Source organism: Paramormyrops kingsleyae, chromosome 16 (assembly GCF_048594095.1).
Source record: "Paramormyrops kingsleyae isolate MSU_618 chromosome 16, PKINGS_0.4, whole genome shotgun sequence".
Lineage (NCBI taxonomy): Eukaryota > Metazoa > Chordata > Actinopteri > Osteoglossiformes > Mormyridae > Paramormyrops > Paramormyrops kingsleyae.
Window position 1 is genome coordinate 31,782,249 of NC_132812.1, and position 25,774 is coordinate 31,808,022.

Sequence of the window (25,774 nt, forward strand, 5' to 3'; positions counted from 1 at the left end):
ACTGACTGCCCCCACTTTCTCAATTGTTTATCACTTTGGATAGAAGCGTCTGTTAAATAGACATGTTTATATAGATTACATGCTAATCTAGTTAATAATTATAATGTGGTATTGATTCAATATATATTATTGTTCTAATTATAAATGTGAATGTTGCCAAAATGCTTCATTATATCATTAATAATTGCTTCATTACTGCCTTTTATACCTAAATATGTCTGCAAGAATTCTTTAAATGTTGCAGTTCTGTCATCCAGATATTTCTCCTCAAGGCAGCAGGATGGAGGGGCCACCCGGAATTTTCCTTTGCACTGATCATTCATTCATTCTCCCCCACCGGTTACATTTACATATCTAGCAGACGCTTTTGTCCAAAAGCACCGTACAAGTGAGGCAAATAGCACATTACAAACATTTGGCTGTCAAGGAGTCAACTAGGCGTAAGTGGGGAACTGGAACAGGAAATACACAACAACTACACGACAACTACACAACAACTACACGACAAATACACAACAAGTACACGACCACTACACAACAACTACACGACAACTACAAGACAACTACACAACAACTTTGAGCAAAGCAAGAACATAATACTGTAAGCCTATTGAAAGGCTAGAATGCATGATAAGAACATTCAACGAACGAAAAGAACCATCAGATTAGGCTCCACTTTCAGTTCAGATTTACTCCCCCATTTGCATGTCACATGGATCTGTCTGCCCAGAGTGATATAAACAACCTTTGTTGGATTTTTTTTTAAATCATCACATTAATGCAGTCAACATGTTTTATGATCTATTTATAGCAGCACTGCGAGAGTGTTTCTAGGCATTAGCAGTTCCAGTGTCGTCAGTAATTAGAATTTACATTTACTGGAGCCCCCAAGCATGAAAAGAATGTGATGTAGTATTTCTCAAAGCTCACATGTAATATAATTTCGTTTTTCTTAACAATGAAGTTCATAGGCTACTGTATTAAAATTGCAGCCCTTTTTCTACATCAGATAATTCAGCATCGCCTAAACGTTTCTTAAAATTGCCCAGAACTTATAATATGTTGCAGATAATAAGGTCTCTCCTGCAGTTTTAGGAAATGTGCAGGCGTCAGGGCAAAATACTCTGAAAAAGAATTATGCAGGTTTATTAAGCAGGTTCCTCATGCAGTCTCCAGGACTTCCCTGGAGGACTCTAAGACCAGAGGAACTTAGATGGGCCCCAGCACAATGTTTAAGGGCTTCATCAGTGAGGTGGATAATTAGGAAAAAAACAGTAGTGTAATGATCTCCTGGAAGTAAATCATGCTTGCAATTGGGAGTTAATTAAGTTTATATAGAAGACATTGCAATAAAGGGAGAGAAAGTGTATCATCTGAGTGATACTATGTACTTAACATTAAAATATGTCTTTTATCATCAAAAGTTAGCTTGAACCTCCCTGGTCTGAAGATGCATTAATGTTCCTGCTTTACACAGGTGCACTTTTAATGACAAAGTGTTATTGTAATTGCGTGAGTTAGCATTAGTTTTCAGCTTTGCGTTGAGCATAGCTGCATTTAATCTTGGGGCTTTAAAATGGAAAATGCTGTAAAATATCCATCATGATGCTAAGGGGACAGTGTGATCCCCTGACCCACCACAACTGGGAGAGAGGCTTTGCAGAGAGACCTAGAGAGCAGCGGCGTCAGGAGGCTTTGCAGAGAGACCTAGAGAGCAGCGGCGGCGTCAGGAGGCTTTGCAGAGAGACCTAGAGAGCAGCGGCGGCGTCAGGAGGCTTTGCAGAGAGGCCTAGAGAGCAGCGGCGGCGTCAGGAGGCTTTGCAGAGAGACCTAGAGAGCAGCGGCGGCGTCAGGAGGCTTTGCAGAGAGGCCTAGAGAGCAGCGGCGGCGTCAGGAGGCTTTGCAGAGAGACCTAGAGAGCAGCGGCGGCGTCAGGAGGCTTTGCAGAGAGGCCTAGAGAGCAGCGGCGGCGTCAGGAGGCTTTGCAGAGAGACCTAGAGAGCAGCAGCGGCGTCAGGACGCTGCTCTCATGGATGTCCAGCCCCCACACCGGCTCACATGACATGAGGGAAGCCAGATCTGAGACAGTTGCATCCTTCCTGCTCATGCTGTTCAGGCACATGAATATTCAAACACCTCCATTACGAGTGCGGAAGCATAATCGTGTGTGGCAGCGACAGGTTGGCTTTTTAATTAAGCAGATTTGCGTTCATTATTCGCCGTTCCCTCGAAGGGGCCTTTGATACGGAGAGTGCTTTGCAGGGGGACCTGCTTTGTCTCTGGCAGCGAGTGCAGGCGGGGCCATAGGAAGTATCACACCCTGAACACAGCCCACACCATCCATCCCTCAGGTCAGTGGTGCATCAAAACGCAGCCTCAGAACTCAATGGTTCCATCATCTTTGACCTTCGGCGGACAGTTCGGGGACGACATCATTTCAAGCTTCAACAAAGGCGGAACACAGCATTGTGCCTCCGCATGGTTTAAGAGCTGGACATCATACTGGAAAACATAAGCTGTACTGCTGTAACTTGCTAGACCCATATTGTTGGCTTGTATCACAGTTTATCCATCTATCTATCTATCTATCTATCTATCTAATCTCAGTGGTTAATATTTCGAATTGATCACAATGCAACTTCCAACTCCGCAATCATCAGGCACCCCCCCCCCCCCCATCATCAGTCGACAAAATAGACCACCCCGCAAGGGCGTAACTTTGACTGGAACATTGGGGGGGTCGAGGTCTCCACCCATTACGGGGGAAACATGATTATTGGGGGGGGTTATATTGGCTGGATCTGATTATTGGGGGGGTCATGACCTCCCTAACCCCCCTTGAAATTATGTCCATGCCACCCCCCCCCACCCCCATCACATTTTCTTTCTAAACATAGCTCTCAGGTTGGAGACCATTGATCTATCTATCTATGAATTTATATATATTCTGTATCTGTCAGAGTGGTGTGCATGGTCATTGAGCCCCTACTGTAAATCTTTGGAGTTTTCATGATTGCGTGAGTTTGCTCTGGTTTCCTGGTTTCCTCTCACAACCCAAAATCCTTTGCTTAGGTGAATTACTGTCTCTAAATTGCCCATAGTGTGTGATTGTGTGTTCTGGATAGGCAGACATGAATTGATGTTACGCCCAATGGCTGAGCCTTGCATTATACACAGGGATGTTATGGCTGAGCCTTGCATTATACACAGGGATGTTATGGCTGAGCCTTGAATTATACACATGGATGTTATGGCTGAGCCTTGCATTATACACAGGGATGTTATGGCTGAGCCTTGCATTATACACATGGATGTTATGGCTGAGCCTTGCATTATACACAGGGATGTTATGGCTGAGCCTTGCATTATACACATGGATGTTATGGCTGAGCCTTGCATTATACACAGGGATGTTATGGCTGAGCCTTGCATTATACACATGGATGTTATGGCTGAGCCTTGCATTATACACAGGGATGTTATGGCTGAGCCTTGCATTATACACAGGGATGTTATGGCTGAGCCTTGCATTATACACATGGATGTTATGGCTGAGCCTTGCATTATACACAGGGATGTTATGGCTGAGCCTTGCATTATACACAGGGATGTTATGGCTGAGCCTTGCATTATACACATGGATGTTATGGCTGAGCCTTGCATTATACACAGGGATGTTATGGCTGAGCCTTGAATTATACACAGGGATGTTATGGCTGAGCCTTGCATTATACACATGGATGTTATGGCTGAGCCTTGCATTATACACAGGGATGTTATGGCTGAGCCTTGCATTATACACATGGATGTTATGGCTGAGCCTTGCATTATACACAGGGATGTTATGGCTCAGCCTTGCATTATACACAGGGATGTTATGGCTCAGCCTTGCATTATACACATGGATGTTATGGCTCAGCCTTGCATTATACACAGGGATGTTATGGCTGAGCCTTGCATTATACACAGGGATGTTATGGCTGAGCCTTGCATTAGACACAGGCCTACCAGTTAAGCTACATATAAACCTAACAAATAATTTCAGTGCTGTTTAAATTTGTCAAGTTACCTTTAAGTAAGGCTACCAAATTCTTAGGAATTTCAGAAATCTACCTACAGAATTCAGGTTTGTCCTAAAAAATCATCAGAGTAAAGGTGTTTGAAAGCATTTGTGTCCTTTTGCAAATTAAGATAACTTTGATGCTCATTGAAGGTGATTATGCTGCAGTTTTCTGGCTGCAATCAGTTTCCGCTCCAGAGATGTGGTAGCAGAAATAAAAGGAAATGCGAGGCTTTACTTGAGTCCCCATCCCGCATTCATGTGCATTCACGGTTAGTGCTGATATGTGGATTTCCCATGAGCCCTTGTTTTCATGTTCCCTTTTGTTTTGCCCATTTATTTTTGCTTTTGGTTTCTGAGCTGACAAATTTAATATTAGCAATTCTGCAAGTTTTTAAGGCTTGGAAGGAGACTAATTAAAAATAGTATTTAATAATAAGATTAACAGCATTCCATAACAGTATTTAATGGTGTCTTTGATCATCCTTTGATCATCCTACATACAGTAGTAGACCATAGTTTTAGAACATAAGAACTACAGTATACAAACGAGAGGAGGCCATTCGGCCTATCGAGCTCGCTTGGCATTTAGATTCTAACATTGTTCATCCCTCACAAAATGAAGGAGGGATTTCTGCTAAAGAGTGCACTGGAATAACATGAGGAGACTGAGCTTACGATTCAGCAGCTGTTTGAGGCTAATGAGGGTGATGTTCCAGAACCTTCTACGAATATTTGAATGTAACACACTGCCCTCATAATGGAGAGGAATTTCTGTATGTTCTTCACTCGCACACAAGGTAACCTAATTCTTTCAGCTTCAGCTAAAGCCTCAGCTCAGGGATTGTGGGAAAAAATAAAAGGCCTCGAATCGTTAAGAATGTGCAACATTTTCTACAGCAAGGGTAGGCAGCCCTCTTCCTGGGGTGCCAGTATCCATCAGGTTTTTCCACCCTACTTGATGAGTTACTATCTGCCTGAGACAGGGGTGTAAATTAAATAATCAAAACCATCCAATACAACCCCCAGGGCCCCCTTGAATGGGTGGAGACCTCAGCCCCCAAATGTTCTACCCAAAGTTATGCCCTTGGCCGGACAGTGGTTCTTCAGAGACCAAGTGTGGAAATCCTGCTGGATATTGGCACTCCAGGGTCTGGGTTGGCTGCCCCTGATCTACAGTCAGGATGGGACACAGAACAGGGTTGTGGGATGTAATCATTTGACTTGAAGCATATCATTAACTGGGGAGGATGTCATCATTTTCCGATGAATAACACGTAACTCTCTGCCTCCATGACTGTCTCACTTCTGTAAAAGTTGGGCTGGTTGACAGTCAGACCTTTTTCAGTCTCTTTAGCCTGGAAACAGTTGCCTGGTTTCCCAAATTCAGGTCACCGGTGTGAACATGGACAAGAATCTGTTCTCCAGCTACAGCATCTAATAAAGGGAGGAGGAGCTCACAACTTTGCAAACAAGCTCAGCATCTGAATCTGATTGCATCTGGGCACAGCTTGTCGATATATCAGTGCCTTGTCATGTAAAAATATGTGAACTCCTCCATTCCAGGTATTTAAGTGCATATTCTGAAATGATACGAATGATTCAGCTCTTCTAAACATCGCTGTCCTTTTTAAGCACTGGTACACCAGGCTGGAAACTAATGGCTAGTTGAGTAAGTCGGGAAAAATAGCTGGTTTCTTTACTCCAGCTTTCTATCCTGATGTTTCCTCAATGCAGGGCCTGCCCCCGTTGCATACTCTCAAAACCTATGGGACCCAATTATATTCTGATAGAGGATACCATTCTCTTACATTGCTGCTCCTGACTGGAAGGAGACCAGTGCTTTGCCGGGAGCCTTTGAAAGGTACAGTGCTCATTGAGGGATAAGGATTAGCCTTGGCATGTTTCCTGCGACGCACAGTTGCCTTTGGGAGAGCAATTTTCTACCAGGCTCATCTCTGACATTCGTTAAAGAACCACCCTCTTGAGACCCTGATGGTGATTAGTCTTCCACATGGAGCTCATAAGCTGTGGTAAACCTGAAATGGGACATCAGACAGCACTTCACCATAATGACCAAAGTAGACAGAAGTCATGAAATGGTCCCAAGGCATAGGGAGTAAAACATGGTCACATCAACTCGGCTCATAATAAAACACATCAGTAGAATGTCTGCCTTTGTCACTTGGAACTTAAAGTAGTTACAGCTCTCAACAGCACCTTTGACCAAGCCTTTGAAATGTTGGGTGGGTTAAAGAATGATCTAAAGGGACCAGGGGGAGATCGGAAGGCCCCAGGGTGGGTCATGCTTATGATTGGATGGGCCAGACCCCCCCACTATAGAGCCACGCCTGCTTTTAACTCATTTTCAAAATCTGTTTAATGGAATCGATGCATTCATGCAATACTAAGTTTTCACCCTTACATTTTAATTGTCCCCCTAAGGTGTTCAGTCATTTTATTCTTACTTGAGACAGAGCATGGATGAGAGCCCAGCTGTCATACAGATGTTGTACAGGGGTAAGATGTAGGGCCGTTGGTTTGGGGGGCCTGGTGTTTGTGCTCCTCTGGCTACCCATAATTACGTGATTTCAGGAATCAGAGACCTTCATTGTTTTTTTTTCCTCATACAGCTTCAGCTATGACACACTGATCATTATGCAGGTTTGCTGAGACAGAGAGGAGGTGCAGACTGTCACATCAGTTATAACAATGCTTGACATTCCATGGAACTGACTCTAGGGGGCGTTCTTTCACAGTAAGGCGGGCCACAGTAAGCATGCTCTTCAGCTCTGTATGGAGTGTGTGTGTGTGTGTGTGTGTGTGTGTGTGTGTGTGTGTTTGTGTGTGTACCAACATGTCTGTTTCTCTATTCACTTGCATGTCTGTGATCATGCATGTGTGTGCAAGTTTGTGCGCAAATTACTGAACTGCAGCAATTATGTTTATGTAATTATCGAAACAAAATCGAAATGAAGTCATTAGCCAAGGAAACTCATTAAACTCTTACCGCAGCGTTGTCTTTGTGTGCAATCATAAGATGACCATTAATGAATAGGCAAGTTCATAAGTGTCCATCTTTAAAATTGACTGAGGCTGTGATTGATTTCTGTAAAGGAGGGAAGCAGATGCAGGCGCTGACAGAGTAAAATCGCCAGCAGATATCAAAGCCAGTGGGCTGCAGTGAGAAGCTGGGCTGCCAGTGGGCTGCAGTGAGAAGCTGGGCTGCCAGTGGGATGCAGTGAGAAGCTGGGCTGCCAGTGGGCTGCAGTGAGAAGCTGGGCTCAACCTGAGCAGAGAGGAGCCTGAGGATGACACAGTGAGAGAAGAGAGGGAGCGAATCTGGGAACAAAGAAAGACAATTTGTGGATTCTAAACTGCGAAAGGTCATACAAGCTGGGGAAATGGCACCATATAATTAGAGCACACACACCTGGGAGGCTGACGATAATCACACATGCTGTTATCTAATGTTCTTTTTTTAAGACACTCCTGAAGTCGTAGGATGTTCTAATTTGGGGTTAAAGTCCTATGGCCTCATAGAGACACACTTCAGCAAGGAAACGGAACAGAATGATTATGTTGAACCTCCGCTGTGTTTAACGAAGAATCATTATGCCTCAAAGATCTTTGGTTCAGCTGTTGTTCCTGGGTGTCCTCTTTTGAATCAAACTTTATAAATCATTAAAATCACATGGTTGGTTTCACTTGAGTCTAATCGGGGTGGCCGGGGGGGTGTGTGTGGGGGGGGGGGGGGTTAAGATGATTCCTGCAGCTTTACAAAACTTAGAATATAATTGGATTGGTCTGGGTTGGAGGCCCAATATGATATGGTTTCATCGGGCCCAAAATCTCAAGCAGCACCACTGGATCTAATATTGAGTTGACCCAGTGAACCTGGTAATATTGGGTGGTTAGCCAGAAATAAGTGTGCTGTTTTCTGTATACTGGAAAACATTAAATCTTTTGAGCAAAGATTCTTTATTTAATTCTTCTGCATGAGTTGACATTTACCTTTCAGTTAGTGAGAAGCTAATCAGTCTGTTGATGTTGATTCTTGTCTAAGTGGCTAACCAGGTTTAGTTGTTTTTAATGTTGTGCTGTGGTTGCCTTCTGTGCTGTGAAATGGATGGTCTGTTAAGATTTTTCCCCACTTAATAGCACGGGTGGTCTGCGTAATGATTCAAAGTCAACTAAACGCTTAGTTCAGGATTCCAATCCATACCCAAGATGGGAAAACATGGAGATACTCAGTTAAAGGGCTTCTACAGTCATGCCAAGTTCTCCGTATGTTCCACATTTGGCGTGGTCAGAGGTCGTGTTCACATGCCAGAGGTCTGTCTGAATATGCTCGACCACCTGAGTCTTCAGCAGGCTTTGGTTCCTGGCCCGGACAATAGACCCAGGCCTCCCTCAGAGACCCCCTATGCACCATGAAGAGGAATGACCCCCCCCCCCCCCAGAGGGCACCTGTCAGGATTTCAGCCAATGCTGTTAAATAAATCCTTGTCAAGACACAAAGGGGTTATTGCTCACTGAACTGCCAGCCAGATCCTAAATCAGGAGGGGAAACAGGACCCACAACAAGACTTCTCCTACTAACCTTTCAGCTGTGAACAGCTGAGCATAGGTAGCCTTGACCCTGGTGTCAAGTGGACAGAGAAATCACTTTCTGTGCCCCCCAGCACTGACTGGACCTTGGTCGAAATTACAGCCGCAGATCACCATTAATTAACACAGAGATTGCTTTTTAAAATCCCTAAGATATTAATTAGAAAGCAAATCGGCCCGAGTTGCCAGATGAATGGACCCGGTTCTAATTTCATTCGGTCAGTTCTGGCCAAGGTTGTCCTTAGACACGGGAGGTTCTGATGGCCCTTGAGATGAATTACACTGTAGCTGGCAAAGATGTAGTGTAAGTGGTAGAGTCCAGAGGTCTGGTCTTCACATCCACAGGAGGACACATGCCAAGGTTACAGCACAGAAAGAGTAACGGGCCTCCTTCTAACAATCTAACCGGCTGAATCCGTAGAAAGGAATTACTGCTGTTATATAGGATGCAGAATGATTCTTATTTTAAGCAGTTTTAAGTGATGACTTCTGCATCCATGTGGCTGACAGAGAAGCAATGAGACCCTCAGGTCATGCAGAAACAAAAAACTGCCATTTAATTGCAATTTTGATAATTAGTGAACAGTAGTTAACAATCTTCATGATGTGTTTCCTAGTTTCTCTATAAGTAAGCCTGCTGTGTCTTACTGCTTTTAATTAGCCATCGTGATACTGTAAGAGGTACTGTAATGACAACAGGAAGGAGATAACTAATTAAGGGCTAATAATAACAAGCTGCCTTAAGAGTAGATTATGTTTATTTTAGCAGCTGCTTTAATTAGGTCTGGAGTTTTGTGTAGGTGCTGAAGTGGGACGCTGCTCTTAAAAAAAGACCCACTGCATCCTGTTAATGTTTGGGCGGCTATGTTGCTTTTTCTAAAAACGGAAAAATGTTCCAGTTAGGTCACATACAAGCAAGGCAGTACGTGGTGGTGACCTGAACTCCCCCGAAACCCGGAAATCAATTCCATGTTGCGTAAGCGAAGAAAATAAAGTCCTGAAAAGACTTCATGTTTATCATTGTATCTCTCATTTTCTCATTTACCTAAATATAAATTTTTATGACTTTTGGTTGTATTAGTTGCGCCGACGTTCAGCGTTGATCGCACATTCGGAACTCCAGGTCGTCCAAGGAAACCACTCCGATTCATTTCTTGCCATACATTGTCACTCGCCTCTGTGTTACGGCCTGACCCTAGACCAGGTCGTATTAAAATTTTTTAAACCGTGACAGCAAAAAAACAAATGAACACACATAAAAATACTAAGCCTCAGTAAGACTATCACAAAAACAGTAGGGTGCTTCAGCAGAGTAGCAAACGCTGTCATCATTAATTTGCTATTAATTTGCATATAATCTCAGTAGAGTATGGTGCTGAACTGCCTTTGGCCTTGTGTCCTTCTCTGTAAGGACTTTGGAAGCACTGGATATGTTGCTGTTTGTGTAATTCATCAGGTGAGGCTGCTGGGAAACACTGAGAGCTGACAATTAAACAGGATGCATTAGAAGTCTTTGGTTTTTTTTTTTTAACTGAGTGCACCTACACTTTGCAAATTGTCTGTTTCCATCAAAATATTCTGCCGCCGGCTACTAGAGATGACTTTGACCATTTTAGTGCTTGGGAGGGAGCTGCAGAAAAAAACAAGAACGTTCTTGCTCATGATGATTTTTTTTGAATAAGATAAATAACCACAAATCTAAATGTATTATGTCACTTTAAGGAATTATGACAGTTTTCTGTCTAGAGGACTTACCATGATTAAAGACAAAGCATCTCTGCAGCCCACTTTGTTTGCACTCAGTGCAGTAAACATTATCTAATCCTAATGCTTTGCTGCGGCTAATTTTTCATCTCCATAACTTTGACGTCTGAACCCCATGGTGTAGTTTTAGTGAAATGGCTGTCATGCAAAGTTGGGGGGCACTTCATAATCTCAGCAGGGTGCCCCTCCCCCCCTTGTGCTACCTTGCAGCATTTACTTTGGTGTTCATTCTGCAAAACTTTGGTGTTTTTACATAACTAACCTACATGTGTTTTTGAGGTACTCAGGTCACACTGGGAACTCAACTGAAGAGTTAATTTCCAAAGCTCCATTCGAGTCAATTTTCTGTTTCTTTTGAGATGAGACCTAAAGTCAGGCTTCCTCATCATATGTTACATTATATGTGACTGGGAACCTAAACTCCCTCAGTCCTCATGCAATCAAATTAAGAACTTTCGATAAATTTCCAACCATCCTCAATATTTTTTCTCAAAAAAAAAACCGATACTTTTAACTAGACCTTTGAAGAATGTAGGCTTTAACCAGGTATCTGTATCGTACTGCCTTTTACTGCAGCAAGTGTTGGGGAAGTTACTAACAGAAGTAATCTATCACAGACAGATTGAAAGTTCAGGTCCAGAAAGTAAAAATCCAGACCATAGTTTTGTTTCAACAAACCATTCGAGTGCAAAGAGTCACAGTCACAGAGTACTAAACTGGTTGGTTGAAACTAAGCCGTGGTCTGGATTTGTACTTTCTGTACCTGAACTTACTTTTGTGAGTAACTTCCCCAACACCGACTATGTCTTGTCTCATCTTCTCTGAGCATTAATCAGCATTTGGCCATGATATGGAAAATGGTAAAATGAAGGACAGCATTTTCACAACTGTAAGTCCTGTGCTGAGAGCAGTATTCAGTCTGCACTTCTGGCTCCTTCCAGTCCTCTGATTAATCTGTATCGTCGACTCCAGCTAAGGAAAGAGAAAAAAATCAAGTCCTCTTCTACTTATCACTGATACTCAAATGCACTGCATTAGTTCTGGACCGCAGTTACGACTGGCCGGTTTTGGAATTTTTAAAAGGAGTGTTGTTAGTATGCAATAACCAACTGAAGTATGTTTTTCTCTGTGTGCTTTTTTAGCCCCTTTGACAGACCAGCCACCTAAGATCCTGTTTCCGTCAGAAAACAAAATGAGCGTGATGGAGATGCAGATTGGTAAGTGTGGACCCTCTCTTTCTGCTTTGCTCCTTGTCGCTAATTATTAAGGTTACTTCAGGATTATTCTGGGAATGTGACGCCTGTGCAGTTTGTCTGTACTTGGGGTTATGATGGAAATACTGGAATAATGTACTTTTTTTTAGCTCCACTGTGCAAGTTCTTCAAAGATGCTTTCAAAAAAGTACTTTGTTTAAGTTTGCATGGATAGACGTGGTTTCTGAGAAATATGAATTGGGTGCCTCAGTGGATGTGCAGTTGGGTGCCTCAGTGGATGTTATTGGGTGCCTCAGTGGATGTGCAGTTGGGTGCCTCAGTGGATGTGCAGTTGGGTGCCTCAGTGGATGTTATTGGGTGCCTCAGTGGATGTGCAGTTGGGTGCCTCAGTGGATGTTATTGGGTGCCTCAGTGGATGTGCAGTTTAGTGCCTCAGTGGATGCACAGTTGGGTGCCTCAGTGGATGCGCAGTTGGGTGCCTCAATGGATACGCAGTCGTCTCCTGGGTTTGGGATTCGAATCCCATCTCAGCTCAGTGAGATGGACTGACAAGGCTCTCCCAGTAATGGGATTTGAACCAGCGACCTTCCGATCAAAGGTGGCCCTAACCTGCAGAATCACACATCACCCCTAATCATGGGCTTAAATTACAGAGGGGATGAAGGGCTGTAGAACTCCCCCCCTACAATAATCAAACTGGCCAATACACTCCCCCCCAAATATTCACAAAATAGGTGGAAACCTTAACCCCCCCCCCCAATATTCAACCAAAAGGTGTTCCCTTGTCCATTATCTCTGTAATGTAGTTCATATGAGGCTTATATAAGTACCATGTTATGTTTGTGTGCAGAAAAAAGTTTGTTTGGATCCTGTTTTTTGTCTTTGTTCTGAATGCAGTTTTCTGGGGAAGAAGTTTCTGAAACTCAAACAGCAAAAACTCACAAAGCATCAGCTTGCTGTTCCCAATGCTGAACTCTGAAACAAATACAAAATTAACAAAAGCTTAGCAAGAGCACTTTATAAATGAGCTGTGTTTACACACTGACATGACTCCCATTTACTTTCCCCTTTTTTGGTGTCTGTTTTGACTGGCAGTACTAGCTGTTGAGATGAGAAATAAGAGCAGCCTGTGACTGACAGTCTACAATAATCCCATTGTGGTGCTTTGGAGAACCTCATCTCCTCTTCATTCATTAATAGTGTGATTATGTTGCTGACAGATTAGCCTGCTGATGGCTCACACAGACCTTTTACCATGTAATTACTGAGGCAGGATTCTATGAAGGGTTTTATTCAGATGATATTGCTCATAATCTAGTGATTTAAGATTGATTTAAGAGCTCAGGTGTTAATATTCCCCTATACATGCTTTTGAAAGACACAATGCTACGAGTATCGATATTTCATCTGTGACTTTGTTGTTTACAATTTAATAAGGTTCCTGAAACAACACAAAGCATTTAAATAATAATTTAAATAATTTTTGTCTGTTTTATAAAACATTAGAAGAAGAGTAGTTATAGGACAGGTTTAGGGCAGAAGGGCTTATTGCCATTAAGTGAACTAGACTTTATCAGTTTTTATTCAACACATTTTCAGTCCTGTAATAGATGGTGTAATTTTAATTATCATGTATATTTTTATTTAACCCAGTTAAATAATGTGGACAGACATATGAAGCATGTTTCACAAAAGCATGTGACTTTTTTTTTTTTTTTTTTTTTTAAAAAGCATGTGACATTTACTGTATTTTAGACTAAGCAAAGCTTACGATTTTTTCAATTGTAAAATATAAAAAACGAAAATGTCTTTGGTTACCAATTAAAATGGCGAGAGACGCAGGGTAAAGGAGGCATGCGATCGGCCTGCTGAAAATCTTCCGGGGATTAGAACTATGGCATCCTGTCAGGCGACAATAATCTAAAGTGTTTTTGCTTCCTGTGTGTCTTGTATACAATGTATATATGATACCATATATGATACTGTAAATCTGCTAAACACTCGTAACTCAAACCTCTCGCTGTTTCAAAGCCTCCCAAAGGTCTTTCTTCCTCATTACATATGTAGCTTGTCTAGTACTGTAGGTGCATGGGGTCCAGCCAGTGGACACGTCAGTGCATATAACCGATGCTGTTCGGAAGATCTCAGGCCAGAGTCTCCTGAACCCTGTGCTCTAGATTTTTCAGAGCCTTTGTTTTAGATCAAAGTACTTTCTTGTCAAGTCCTGTATTCGAATGTACTGAAAATGTTGGTTTTCAACACAGTAAGAAAGAGAAACATTGTTTTCCATTGCAATATGTATAAGAATTGGGTCATGGTTTGTTTGCAGTTCATTGTCCTTTAATATGTGTATACTTATGCAGAGACATGTTGCACGAAGCGGTTGGCATTGACTTATTGTGTGGTGAATATAATCTCCCTAAAAAATTAGCAGTGTGGACCTAAGAGAGTGACCGTAAATCCCCCTGCAAAGCAGAGACAGGGAAAATTTACGGTGTTGCCGGGAAGAACGGCCTGTACTTTTTTCACAGCACAAAGGTAAAGAACTTCCATTTGAAAACTAAGTTGCACCGAAATTGCTGAAATTTTGCAGTGAGGCGGCTTTGTCTCCATTTTCTTGTGCGATTTAATTTGCCAGTGATTTCCAATTAGCAGGCCACGTATGGAGGACGCTATCCCTGTCACCACTGGGCTGGTCCACGTGGCCTCAGAGTTCATAGCAGATCACTGTCACCACTGGGCTGGTCCACGTGGCCTCAGAGTTCATAGCAGATCACTGTCACCACTGGGCTGGTCCAAGTGGCCTCAGAGTTCATAGCAGATCACTGTCACCACTGGGCTGGTCCACGTGGCCTCAGAGTTCATAGCAGATCACTGTCACCACTGGGCTGGTCCACGTGGCCTCAGAGTTCATAGCAGATCACTGTCACCACTGGGCTGGTCCACGTGGCCTCAGAGTTCATAGCAGATCCCTGTCACCACTGGGCTGGTCCACGTGGCTTCAGAGTTCATAGCAGATCACTGTCACCACTGGGCTGGTCCACGTGGCCTCAGAGTTCATAGCAGATCCCTGTCACCACTGGGCTGGTCCACGTGGCCTCAGAGTTCATAGCAGATCCCTGTCACCACTGGGCTGGTCCACGTGGCCTCAGAGTTCATAGCAGATCACTGTCACCACTGGGCTGGTCCACGTGGCCTCAGAGTTCATAGCAGATCACTGTCACCACTGGGCTGGTCCACGTGGCCTCAGAGTTCATAGCAGATCACTGTCACCACTGGGCTGGTCCACGTGGCCTCAGAGTTCATAGCAGATCACTGTCACCACTGGGCTGGTCCACGTGGCCTCAGAGTTCATAGCAGATCCCTGTCACCACTGGGCTGGTCCACGTGGCCTCAGAGTTCATAGCAGATCACTGTCACCACTGGGCTGGTCCAAGTGGCCTCAGAGTTCATAGCAGATCACTGTCACCACTGGGCTGGTCCACGTGGCCTCAGAGTTCATAGCAGATCACTGTCACCACTGGGCTGGTCCAAGTGGCCTCAGAGTTCATAGCAGATCACTGTCACCACTGGGCTGGTCCAAGTGGCCTCAGAGTTCATAGCAGATCACTGTCACCACTGGGCTGGTCCACGTGGCCTCAGAGTTCATAGCAGATCACTGTCACCACTGGGCTGGTCCACGTGGCCTCAGAGTTCATAGCAGATCACTGTCACCACTGGGCTGGTCCAAGTGGCCTCAGAGTTCATAGCAGATCACTGTCACCACTGGGCTAGTCCAAGTGGCCTCAGAGTTCATAGCAGATCACTGTCACCACTGGGCTGGTCCAAGTGGCCTCAGAGTTCATAGCAGATCACTGTCACCACTGGGCTGGTCCACGTGGCCTCAGAGTTCATAGCAGCAGCGTATCCAGTGCCAGGACTGATACTATTCTCAACCACTTATCCAATTATAATTTCAGTCAGAAGCAAAGGAAATATAACTATTTCAACACAAATTAATTTGCAACTAGATGCTCAAGCCTGTGCTGCGTTGGATCCCCCTCCGGGCCCCCACCCATCAAGAGTAATTGAAATCTGGACACCTGCCCCCTAGTGGATATAATATCTCAAATGCCAAGAAGCAGCGGGAATCCCGAACAGAGGAAGCAGGCAAAAGATTTCATTTTTTCCCGCCTTATGCAGCCAAAAGCTGAACGAAATATTGCTGTTTGCATGAAAGTGCAGATATTTGGAGATCTCCCGCTGGTGAGGTGGAGAGGATGGCAAATGATAGCATGACTTTTGGAAGCAGGTCGGATGGGTGGGGTTCCTGATGGACGGAGATGATGTCACATGTTCTGTTTCCCCTCACACAAGCCCATCTATGCTGTGGAGCAGTAACTGACAGGTTCCATTTATCATGCAAACTCTGTATCTATATAATTCTGTATCAGAGTGGGTTTAAGTGAGCCGTGTTCCCAGTCCTTAGTCCACTTGCTGCTTCTGTGTTGCCCAATAGTTGGCTCAGAAAATCCTTTTCTTTTGCGATTCCTCTCCCAGCTCCATCTGAGTGGTGCATGGTTCTGTCCACCTCCAGATCTCCTCTAGCTAGTTGACCTTTAGAGATTCGGAACAATCGCTTGCTGACTCAGTCTCAGGCACTAAATGGTGGTTTCTTTCTCCACCTCCACATCTTCTAGTGATTTTTGCAAGCACACAGCTCCACATAGGGCCCTGAGGGACAAATGTACGACCAAGACCTCAAATAAAGTGTAGGCAGATAAGGAAGGACTCAGTTTATTTTTCCTGCACAAAGGCAAGCCTATGGAGATGGGAAGGACACTAAAAAAGATGTTTTAAAGGTGTATGGTCACATGTTTTAAAGGGATGAGGGATATGGAACTTCTGCTAAATAAGACAGCTGATCCTCTTTAGATATCAAAGCTCATTCCTGTTCTGTCAAACTGATAATCACTCTGTCTAATGAAAGCACAATCTCAGGGACTAAGGCTTTGGGAGAGCGAGGCAATCAATGATATTCATCAGTGGAATGACATTATGGGTTGGGAGGGTACTTCAGGATTACCAACCATGCATGTCTATTTTTTATCATTAGCTGGATTAAGACTTTAATACAATTTCATAATTGTCTTTGTCCCATTTTAAAATGCTGTTTGTTGCTGTGTTCACCTGGAGATTAGAGACATATCAACATAGGTTAGATCTCTGTGGACATATTTCAAAATAGTTTTTAACCTTTTTAATGGTTCATGTGAACTTGCTTGTAAACTGGAACCTAGATCTCATTAGACTTATAAGGCTAAATACACTGAATTGTGTAATTGATAATTCTATTTTAATGTTCCATTATCCATGTATCCATACTGTATTCTCATGTTCTTGTTATTTAATCATGTAATTCTCGTAATACATATGGATTTTGTCCTCAGTTTTCATTCGCGATACACAAATTTCCTTCCGTTGATTCTCCAATGGAGCCTCACTGACGCAGTTTGCATTGATCCGAGTTATGCATGTTGGTTTTGGATCAGTTTAAAATTGATTCCTTTATGCAGCGTGTTTTGTTCTCCTTATTGTGAATTTCCTTCTAGCGGATTTTCGTCTATGCAGAAGTTTTATAATTCCCAGTGAATCAATAGGTCGAAATGCAGATAGGAAAGACAGGCTCACACCTGCTCCTCCACACAAACGCAGTGCAACATTCGAATGTTTGTACGTTTGTCTTAATTATCAATGTTAATTTATATCTGACATTTACAGTGTACCTCTGGCATACGTAAACGTCTAATTCAGTCTGCTCTAAATCTGAAGTTTATCATACTAAAGTCAATACAGAGATCCACGTTCATGTCAGTATTTCAAAATTGAATGGATTCAAGCTAAGACTACCTAAGATATGAGTTTGACGAAAATTTCCCATCTTCTCAATATCCTTCTGTCTTATTAGTTCGCACTGTAACTGTATGAATGTATAAGAATGTATAAGTAAGTGGAAGCCCTCTGCTGGCTTCCCCAACCAATGGGTCATTAACGGATTCCAAGAATCACTTCTCTAATTGGGAGTAGGACATAAAATTGCAGCTTTGTTAAATGCTAACTTCACATTTTTCTTTTCATTGAAAGGGTTTTCTTTAAGTGGTCACAATCATCTAAATGAGGAGTCAATACGTCTATAAAAAAAACTACGCCTGTAGGAAGAGGAAGACGAGGAAGACCACTGTATATGGACCAAAGTCAGTCTGTGCTACCAAAGGAACTGAACAAAATCAGCTTAATCAGTGATTAAAGGAAATACGGTATCTCCACAATCCTAACATGAGACCAAGCAAGCAGAGGAATTGAACAGATCTTCTTCCTAGTCTTGGCTGAACATGGTCCATTAATATTTTAAGCAGTCCTGCTCCTATTGTCTACTAGAAGAATTCAGCACTTAAACAACCGTGTACTATGCTGTCCGATGACTTCAGCTCCCCCCTCACCAAATTCGGCCCTTTCCATACCATATGTGGGTCACTATCTCCTCCTTCTAGAGATAATTGATAATTGACAACTGTAAACTGAATAGAGCATAAGAATAGTACTTCACCACTTAAGCCATCAAATGACAACTATTTACACACAAAGTACCCATTGTTCGCAATGCTAAACAATGAAAGGAGTTCTTTTTTTGGGGGGAGGGATCTACTCAGTAGATTTTGATATGACCGTTTGATTGTCTCAGTCGACTAGGAATGTCTTAAATATCCTGCAATTGATCAGTTGCCATTTACTGGGCCATATATACTAAAGGTAGGAATCATGCCATAAATGTAGGAATATTTTCAGTCCTTTTTTACCTTTCTGTCGTTATGTTGTTACCATGTAAGTTTGTACTGCAGTATCTGATAACCGTTTGTCATGAAAGACTCTGAATCATAGCTTGGTAAAACCTTTCTCAGCTACGTGTCATCAATAATTAACAGCACAGTGCTTCTGAAAGCTTTCCTCGTAGCTTAAGGAAACACTCACAGACACTGTTTTCCAGCTGGGATAAATAGCCCACAAGATGGAGTGTTGGGGAAGCGCTCCAGAAGCAAACATAATCACTTTGATAGCCCGTTAGACCTTCCTACTTTCCCCCACTGCTCCCATTCCGCGTTGAAGAAGCCGCCCTCCCTCTTTGCTCACCCACTTTATCTGACTCACTTCCCAACACACTTTAAATCACCGCTCTGAGCTTTGCTCTGCTTAAGCTAAACCCTCTCATTTGTGCTGTGTTTAAATTAGGCTTCCTTAGGTTTAGAATCACCTACCAGCCTGATTACACTTAAGGAGTTTTATAAAAACTGATTTAAAAGTATCCCCTCTCTTCTTTTTAAGTTATGAAATTAACAATTTCAGGCTTTCTTTGAAAACTAAAGAACTTTCCAGCTATATAAATCCATGTGCTTGAACTAACATGCACAACCTACAAAATATAGAATAGAATCTAAATTTATAATTACACAAAGGCATGTATTTCTCCTATTTGTGCTAGACTTTTCACTCTCTGTGTGTTTCTTTTATTATCAGAGTGTAAAGAAATGAATTATAATAATTGTGAAATAAGCTTCAGTGCAGATTAAGCCAGTTGGGATCTTGGTTAAAAGAATCTGCAGAATTATCTTTTGATGAACTGAAGGCCTGCTGTCATGTTACAGAAACAGAAGATTAGCACATCTTTTATGGCCGTTCAGGTAATCCAATCAGCTTCTTGCACATTTTATTTTGATGATTATGTCTTCTGTCGTCCTTTGAGCTCAGTACTCACGGGCACATTTACTGGCTGCTGTGTTTCTGGCACATTGCGTATTATTTCCGGAGTGTTTGAACCCCTCTTGGAGGACGGAGAGCTGGCTTTGGCCCATCCCCCACCCTGGTCCCTCCCATGCCAAGTCACATGCCGCTGCTGTCCGTCGCCCCACCCTGTGACGTGGCCCATATTCCGCATGCACTCCTCCCACTCCTCCCACTGCCTTTCTCCCCCTCACTAGTTTTCAATCAGCTGCTCCTTCCCAGGGACCGTAGAAAAGATCACGCTCCCCCTTCTCACTCAGCCAGTGAAATCCCGCCTTGCCATTCCGGCTACCCTCATTATTCTCATTTCATTATTCTCTACAGCTGTCAGCAGAAGATCTTGACAACGAGGTGGCCCAGGACATCGTATGTGCATAACATCATACGTATAGCGGAGTGTCGTTTCCAACAGTTTGCGGCACAGAGTTAGCTTTGCCTCCCTGGAGCAGATGCAAAGGAGATGGAACTTATTATTCTGAGCCAATAGCCTGAAGGGAAGATTCCCATTGGCTGTAATCATTGACCAGTCATACATAGAAATGCTGTCTGTGACATAGCCTATTAGCTGCAAAACAGGGCTAATTGGAACTGTGCTGCTCGTGGGTTCTGCTGGTCTCTTGGTCCGTCCTATGCGAGTCTGCTGTCTTTCCTCCCGGTATTTAGAGTTGTCACATGGCAAGTGCCTCCTCTCAGCTGATGCCTAAGGGCCCAATCGCACCCTGTCAAGTACGAGAAAGGAAGAAGCGGGCGTAAAAATAGACACGATACATTCTCATCTTCCTAGCTGGGTTCCGTCCGTCAGGGCATTCTGGAGCTGAAGCCGTCCTCTGTATCTTGCCCACCATCTTGTGGACGGCAAATGAGAGACAAAGAAGGCCAGTTTAAGGTGTAAAAGGACATCATTACAGTCTCCACTTGGGACCAGGATGTGGAAAATAGGCCACGGTGACATTTTGCAAGCATTTCCCTCCGGTCTGGGCGTGGGTGATGGTTCAGAGAGGCTCTGCTTGATAGCCCACATGAGTACTGAATGAGCAACTAAATTTTAAAACTGCAGTAGCATGGGAGCACAGGAAAAATCATTCAACAGTACAGACATCCCAACACTGAATTCATACGTGTGTTTATTAGAGAAATAGCGCAGTATCTGCCATTTTGTAGAGTCATTTGAATTATTACTGGGAAATTTAACTCTTGCATTATCTATGATGCATTCCAGACAAAGTGCACTACAATGTCTCCTTTATAATGCAATGCATACTGGACCACTTGTGATGTGAAAAATATGGCGGAAGAGAGCAGTTTTGAAGGTAACAAAATGATTCCAGAGTTCTCAACTGAAGTGACATTTCACAAGTTGACATAATAACAATAACAACAATAATAATTCATTTTATTTTAAATAAGACATACATATACATATTGACTTGATCTCCTTTGTTCCAGTTATGTTGTCACCATATTTTGCTATTATCATATGTTGCTAGGATACAACATAGAACATCTTAATATTTGAATCCATAGTCTTGTTTCACTGACTAATTCCCTAAATAGCAAACTAAATAGATTTTTCTGTATAGGGAATTATGAGTGAGTGAACAAGTGAACCATTTCAAACATAAGCAATAACTAACAAACATTAGACAGCCAGTACAATTATTAAAACATAAATCTCGTCTTGTGAAGATTAGAGAGGACAATAATATTTTATTTAATTGTTTTTTATCATTTACGAAACACATTGTCATTCTGTCAAGAGTGAGTATGTGGTCATTATCATCTTTGAATATGGGAACATCACGAGGGAACAGCGTCTGTACTGGTGGCTGGACCTGGTCTTGTAAAATGGCTTCATATTGCTTGACCATTATATAATCTTTTCATTGCTTAAGAGTCCCAGTTTTATGTTTATTACACTCAATTCTTTGTTCATTGGCCTTGAATACAGTGGTTTCCGAAAAGGAGCCCTGTCATAAATTACTGCTTTGTGAGATCACATCATGTAGCTCTGGCTGAGACTGTGTCACTGAGGGACTGATTCGGCTCTGTGGTAAATTTGGAAGCCACACCTTTGTGGTATTTAGAAACTGTGCTGTTCAGCGTCAGTCAAACCATAAACATGCAATCATACAAATGCATGCAGATTGGTTTAGGCTTATTATCTTTGCTCTGCTTTTCTCATTGAAGAAAACTGATAGAACCAAACTGGTTTCATCTCTATATGAATGTTCGTCCTCGTATCTACGACACTATGAACTTTTAAAACTAACCAGTTTATTTATCGCGTGATGCTTCATGAGGACTGGGATTTGGCACCAGGCTGTGTAAATGCAGGCATCCAAAGGGGCTTTCTGGGAGGGGATTGTGGCCAGCGGAATACTGGCCAGCAAAACTGCAGTAGTGCTGGATTCCATGGGGGGGGGGGGGGAGTCTATAAACCTTACTTTTGTGAAAAATGCTATGGGGGACCTTTTAATGAGTGCAGACACTGTGGTTTTATAAGACCTTCTCACTGGACCACTGATTCTGCTGCAGTCTGCATCACGGCCTTCCTAAAACAGCTCTGCTTGGCTTTTGAAGTTTACAAGAAGAAGGTTACATAGGCTATGGTGACTATGACCAAGCCAACATGCTTTGAGTTAAAAGTTTTACTGTATATATAGACTGGAGTGTCATGTACAGAGAGGCTGAGAGAGTGACAGTGTAGGATTTAGGTCAGCTGGTACCTGCAGTATAGCCCTTAGTATAAACTGACTTTCCGGAATAAAGCCTGACTTGCTAATTAGCAGTCGCTTTCTCCTTGAGGTAAGTGCTGTGCATTTTGTGCCATGCTGCCTTGAGACCTGCTACAACATCTGCTCCTGTCGGGGTTCTGGCTTATAGCAGCCTCCCATAGAAAGTCATCTTGGTGTTCCCTGTCCAGGAGAAACACATGGGGAGCTTTTCAGAAGGAGAAAGTCTGGACAACGCCCTTGTTTTGCCATTAAACTTCTCACATTAGGGGTGCCCATCAGAAGTGCCCGGACACCATCTTTAATTAGGTGATTAATGGGTTTCTCATTCACTTCAGTCATATGGGATTTTCATAACATCCAAATTCACTGTCCTTTGGGTCGTACCAAGTCTGGTGCTTAATAGCAGTGGGGTCCGTGCTAACCCCCAAAGCAGAGTGATGGATTAGTAACTCCTGAAACAACACTTCTTACAACTTAAAATAAAAATGCTATTAGTGTAAATACAACAAAGGCTGTGAGTGAGAGTTAGGCAGCAGGTATTCACGAAATGCCTGTTTAGCATAGGATACTGAATTTAAAGGAAACATAGATCAAATCAGAGCTGATGCTGTTGCTGATACTCATACTGATGCAACACTGAGTGATGAATCACTGGCTATAATTACTGTATGGGGGGGCTTGCATCTGCCTTGAGGGAGAGTTAGGCTGTCAGGATTGTTCATATTGATTTGCTCCACTTGTTCCTCGTTCCTGGTTTTATATATATATATATATCGCTGAGTTTTGTCTTTATTTCAGCAGGTTCCGTACTCAGATGTCAGATGAGAAAATCTGTGTAGCGATTTTCTTAAACGTTCACTGTCCATTTTTTTTAATGTTATTGTCTTTCAGCCCCATCGCCTTGCCACTCCTGTGAATTCCGGAAAAGGAGAATCACTAATAAAGCATCAGTCCTTCCTAAAATGTCATTGTTAGGTGGCTCTTCTTGCCAAGTCGCCCAGCCTGTCCCGCAGACTAACAGGGGACGATTCTGTCACCCTGAGAAAGAGACATCAGCGTGATGCCAAAGCAAAAAAATATATGCTCACACAAGCCCTGAATACTCGCTCTAACACTATTGGGATTTTCCTTCAGCCTAAGAGCACAGGGAATAGGTGCAGTGTCTTCATACAGTTATGTTGTTATGTTCTCAGTCGTGAATCGCCTTAATGAAATGCAGAAATGAACAGGGACTCGAGCTGGAGAACCTGAACCTCCTTTTCACGTTCTCATAACCGGCACAGTGATGTTCCCTGAATAACCCCAATTGTCTTCATAGCAATAAGCAGATTTCTCAGTCCGTCAGAGATGGTGACAGTCAGGTGCAGGCTGGCCTATTTTCCATAGATGGGGGATCTGTGACTCACTCCCTCACTGAGGGACAAGAAAAAGAAGTGCCTTGACGTCTTCCCAAAGATGCACGCCTTCAAAGTTACCAGATCAGAGAGAGATTTTTTCAGGCCCCCTTCTGATGGTGCGGATAAAGAGGAATGTGCAAGTTCTGTTTTTTTTTTCCACTAACCATTGCTAGTAAGCTATATTTCTTCAAGAACTGATAATGGCAGAAGTGTCATGGTGTATATTTGGGAAGTGGTTCTTTGCATGTGGGCATGTGGGTTCTGGGGGCGTGGCTACACACATATGGGTGTGGTCACTTGTGTGGGGGTGTGGCTACACACATATGGGTGTGGTTCACTGGGTGTGGTCACTTGTGTGGGGGTGTGGCTACATACATGTGGGTGTGGCTACATGTCCAAGAGCATGGTGAATCTAACAATGTGAAGCCCTATTACTTACTTCATCTAACTGTAGTTTTGTAAGCCAGACGGCCCCTGTGGTGAATCCACAGGAGGTATGTCATCACTCAGCTGTGCCTATTTCACGTTTTTTAATGAAAAACACCAAAATCATGCACCAATAACACCTGTCCCTGTGGAATTCCTCAGAACAGGAGACTTATTTTTAAAAATATTAAATTAAAAAAAAAAAAAAGCATTTTATGATCTGCACTGCCCCCCGATGGGAATTATTTTGGGTGCCTAATGTCTCCAAGACAGGTATGCATGTGAGGTGTCAGTCATTGTGACAAAGGCAGGATGTAGCTCTGACCGTTTACTAAGGAAGGGGGTGCGTGTTCAGTGGTCGTATCGTGTACAACAGGGCTGATGTCTCCTTAGGGCACCACAGTAGATTATTGGTTCTGTTCCGACATTAAGATTCAATAAAAAAAAATATCCTTCAGAATTGCTCACAGCACAGCAGCGATTTAAATGCAATTAATGAAACTGAGGTTGATCGTGTCGGGCAGCATTCTCTGTGGTGAATGCACAATTATCGAAGGACTTGTCTGTCACATTAGCACTAATCACCATGAGGCAATGAGTGTAACATGGAGAGACACCACTAAACACACTGCAGTAATTCCTCAGATTGGTGCACTATTGCGGCGCTGGCTTTCATCTTCCATCTGCTGCATTAGCACGTGGATCGATATTTTCCCAAGTCTAACGTTCTCCTTCCATTCACGCCTGTGGCCCCAGGGGCTCCACTAGCACCTCAACACAGGTGGGCTGCATTATTCAGGAGGAGCTGGTAGTGCGCAGCAGTAGAGGAGTGAGATCTAGCACCCCCCCGCCCCCCCCCCCTGCATTCTCTCTCTCCCATACACTGCTATTGCCAAAAAGAGATGCAATTTAATCTAGATGACATAGAAAGTATATATGCAATAGGAAATACATCCATCGACGCATCTACTTACCTTGACGCGCATCACAGACTGTATCCCGGGCAGTACACGGCACAAAGCAGGGGTACAGCCCCCCCCCTCCCCCAAATAAAGTATGCTAATTAGCTCTCATCCATTTTCATTCTAATGAGACCCCCCTAATAAAGGCTTAGCCCCCCTTTCTCATAAATATCCAGTCCACCGCGGGCACATATACTCACTGGAAGTAGCTAAGAGGCACCAATCAGCCTGACTGCACGTCTTTGCCGCAGTTAGAAGGCGGGTAAACTTTGCACACAGGGCAGAGGCAGGATTCGCCCCCCCCCCCCCCCCCCCCCCCCCCCAGACCCGTAGAGATACGGGGCAGTATTGCCATCTACTGATGTGCCATCCTGCCTCAGATATGCATCCTAAATATAACTTAGCATAAACAACCATGTCTACAAACACTCAAATTAACTGAAAATCAAAATGAGCTTCACAGCTCATTAGGGTTTCCTAGCTTCCCGAACTAGTGTTGCCAAAGCATATTAAATATGTATGTAAATAATTAATAGTTAAAAATGTTAATTTAAATTCTTACTTGTTTGTGTCGCGAACAATTGTGTCACAGTATCATTGTGCTACTTACGATCCGTTTGTCAAACTGTGACACCCAGCGACGCACTAGCCTGTCACTTTGCCTCTCTCTCTTCTTTTCTCTACATCTCTCTTTTTTTTCTCTCGCTCCCTCTCACATTTGCTCTTTCTCTCTCACCCCCTTTCTCTATGTCTCTAAATTTTTGTTTAGTGACTGTAGAGGGCTTCAGAG

At 43.2% G+C, this 25,774-nt stretch overlaps 1 protein-coding gene and 1 long non-coding RNA gene across 3 annotated transcripts in view; both read left to right on the plus strand.

Annotated features, from left to right (window-relative positions):
• The window catches only part of LOC111839459 (interleukin-1 receptor accessory protein-like 1), a 260,104-nt gene that overhangs the window by 163,009 nt on the left and 71,321 nt on the right, over positions 1 to 25,774 (plus strand). For both annotated transcript variants that reach the window (XM_072700472.1, XM_072700473.1), the window contains exon 6: positions 11,578 to 11,652. In XM_072700472.1, the coding sequence (XP_072556573.1) occupies positions 11,578 to 11,652 (75 nt within the window). The remainder of the gene's footprint in view (positions 1 to 11,577; positions 11,653 to 25,774) is intronic.
• Positions 5,692 to 7,365, plus strand: LOC140578627 (uncharacterized). Its single transcript, XR_011982888.1, has 3 exons — positions 5,692 to 5,924; positions 6,506 to 6,833; positions 7,178 to 7,365. It is a non-coding gene; the product is annotated as an uncharacterized lncRNA (long non-coding RNA).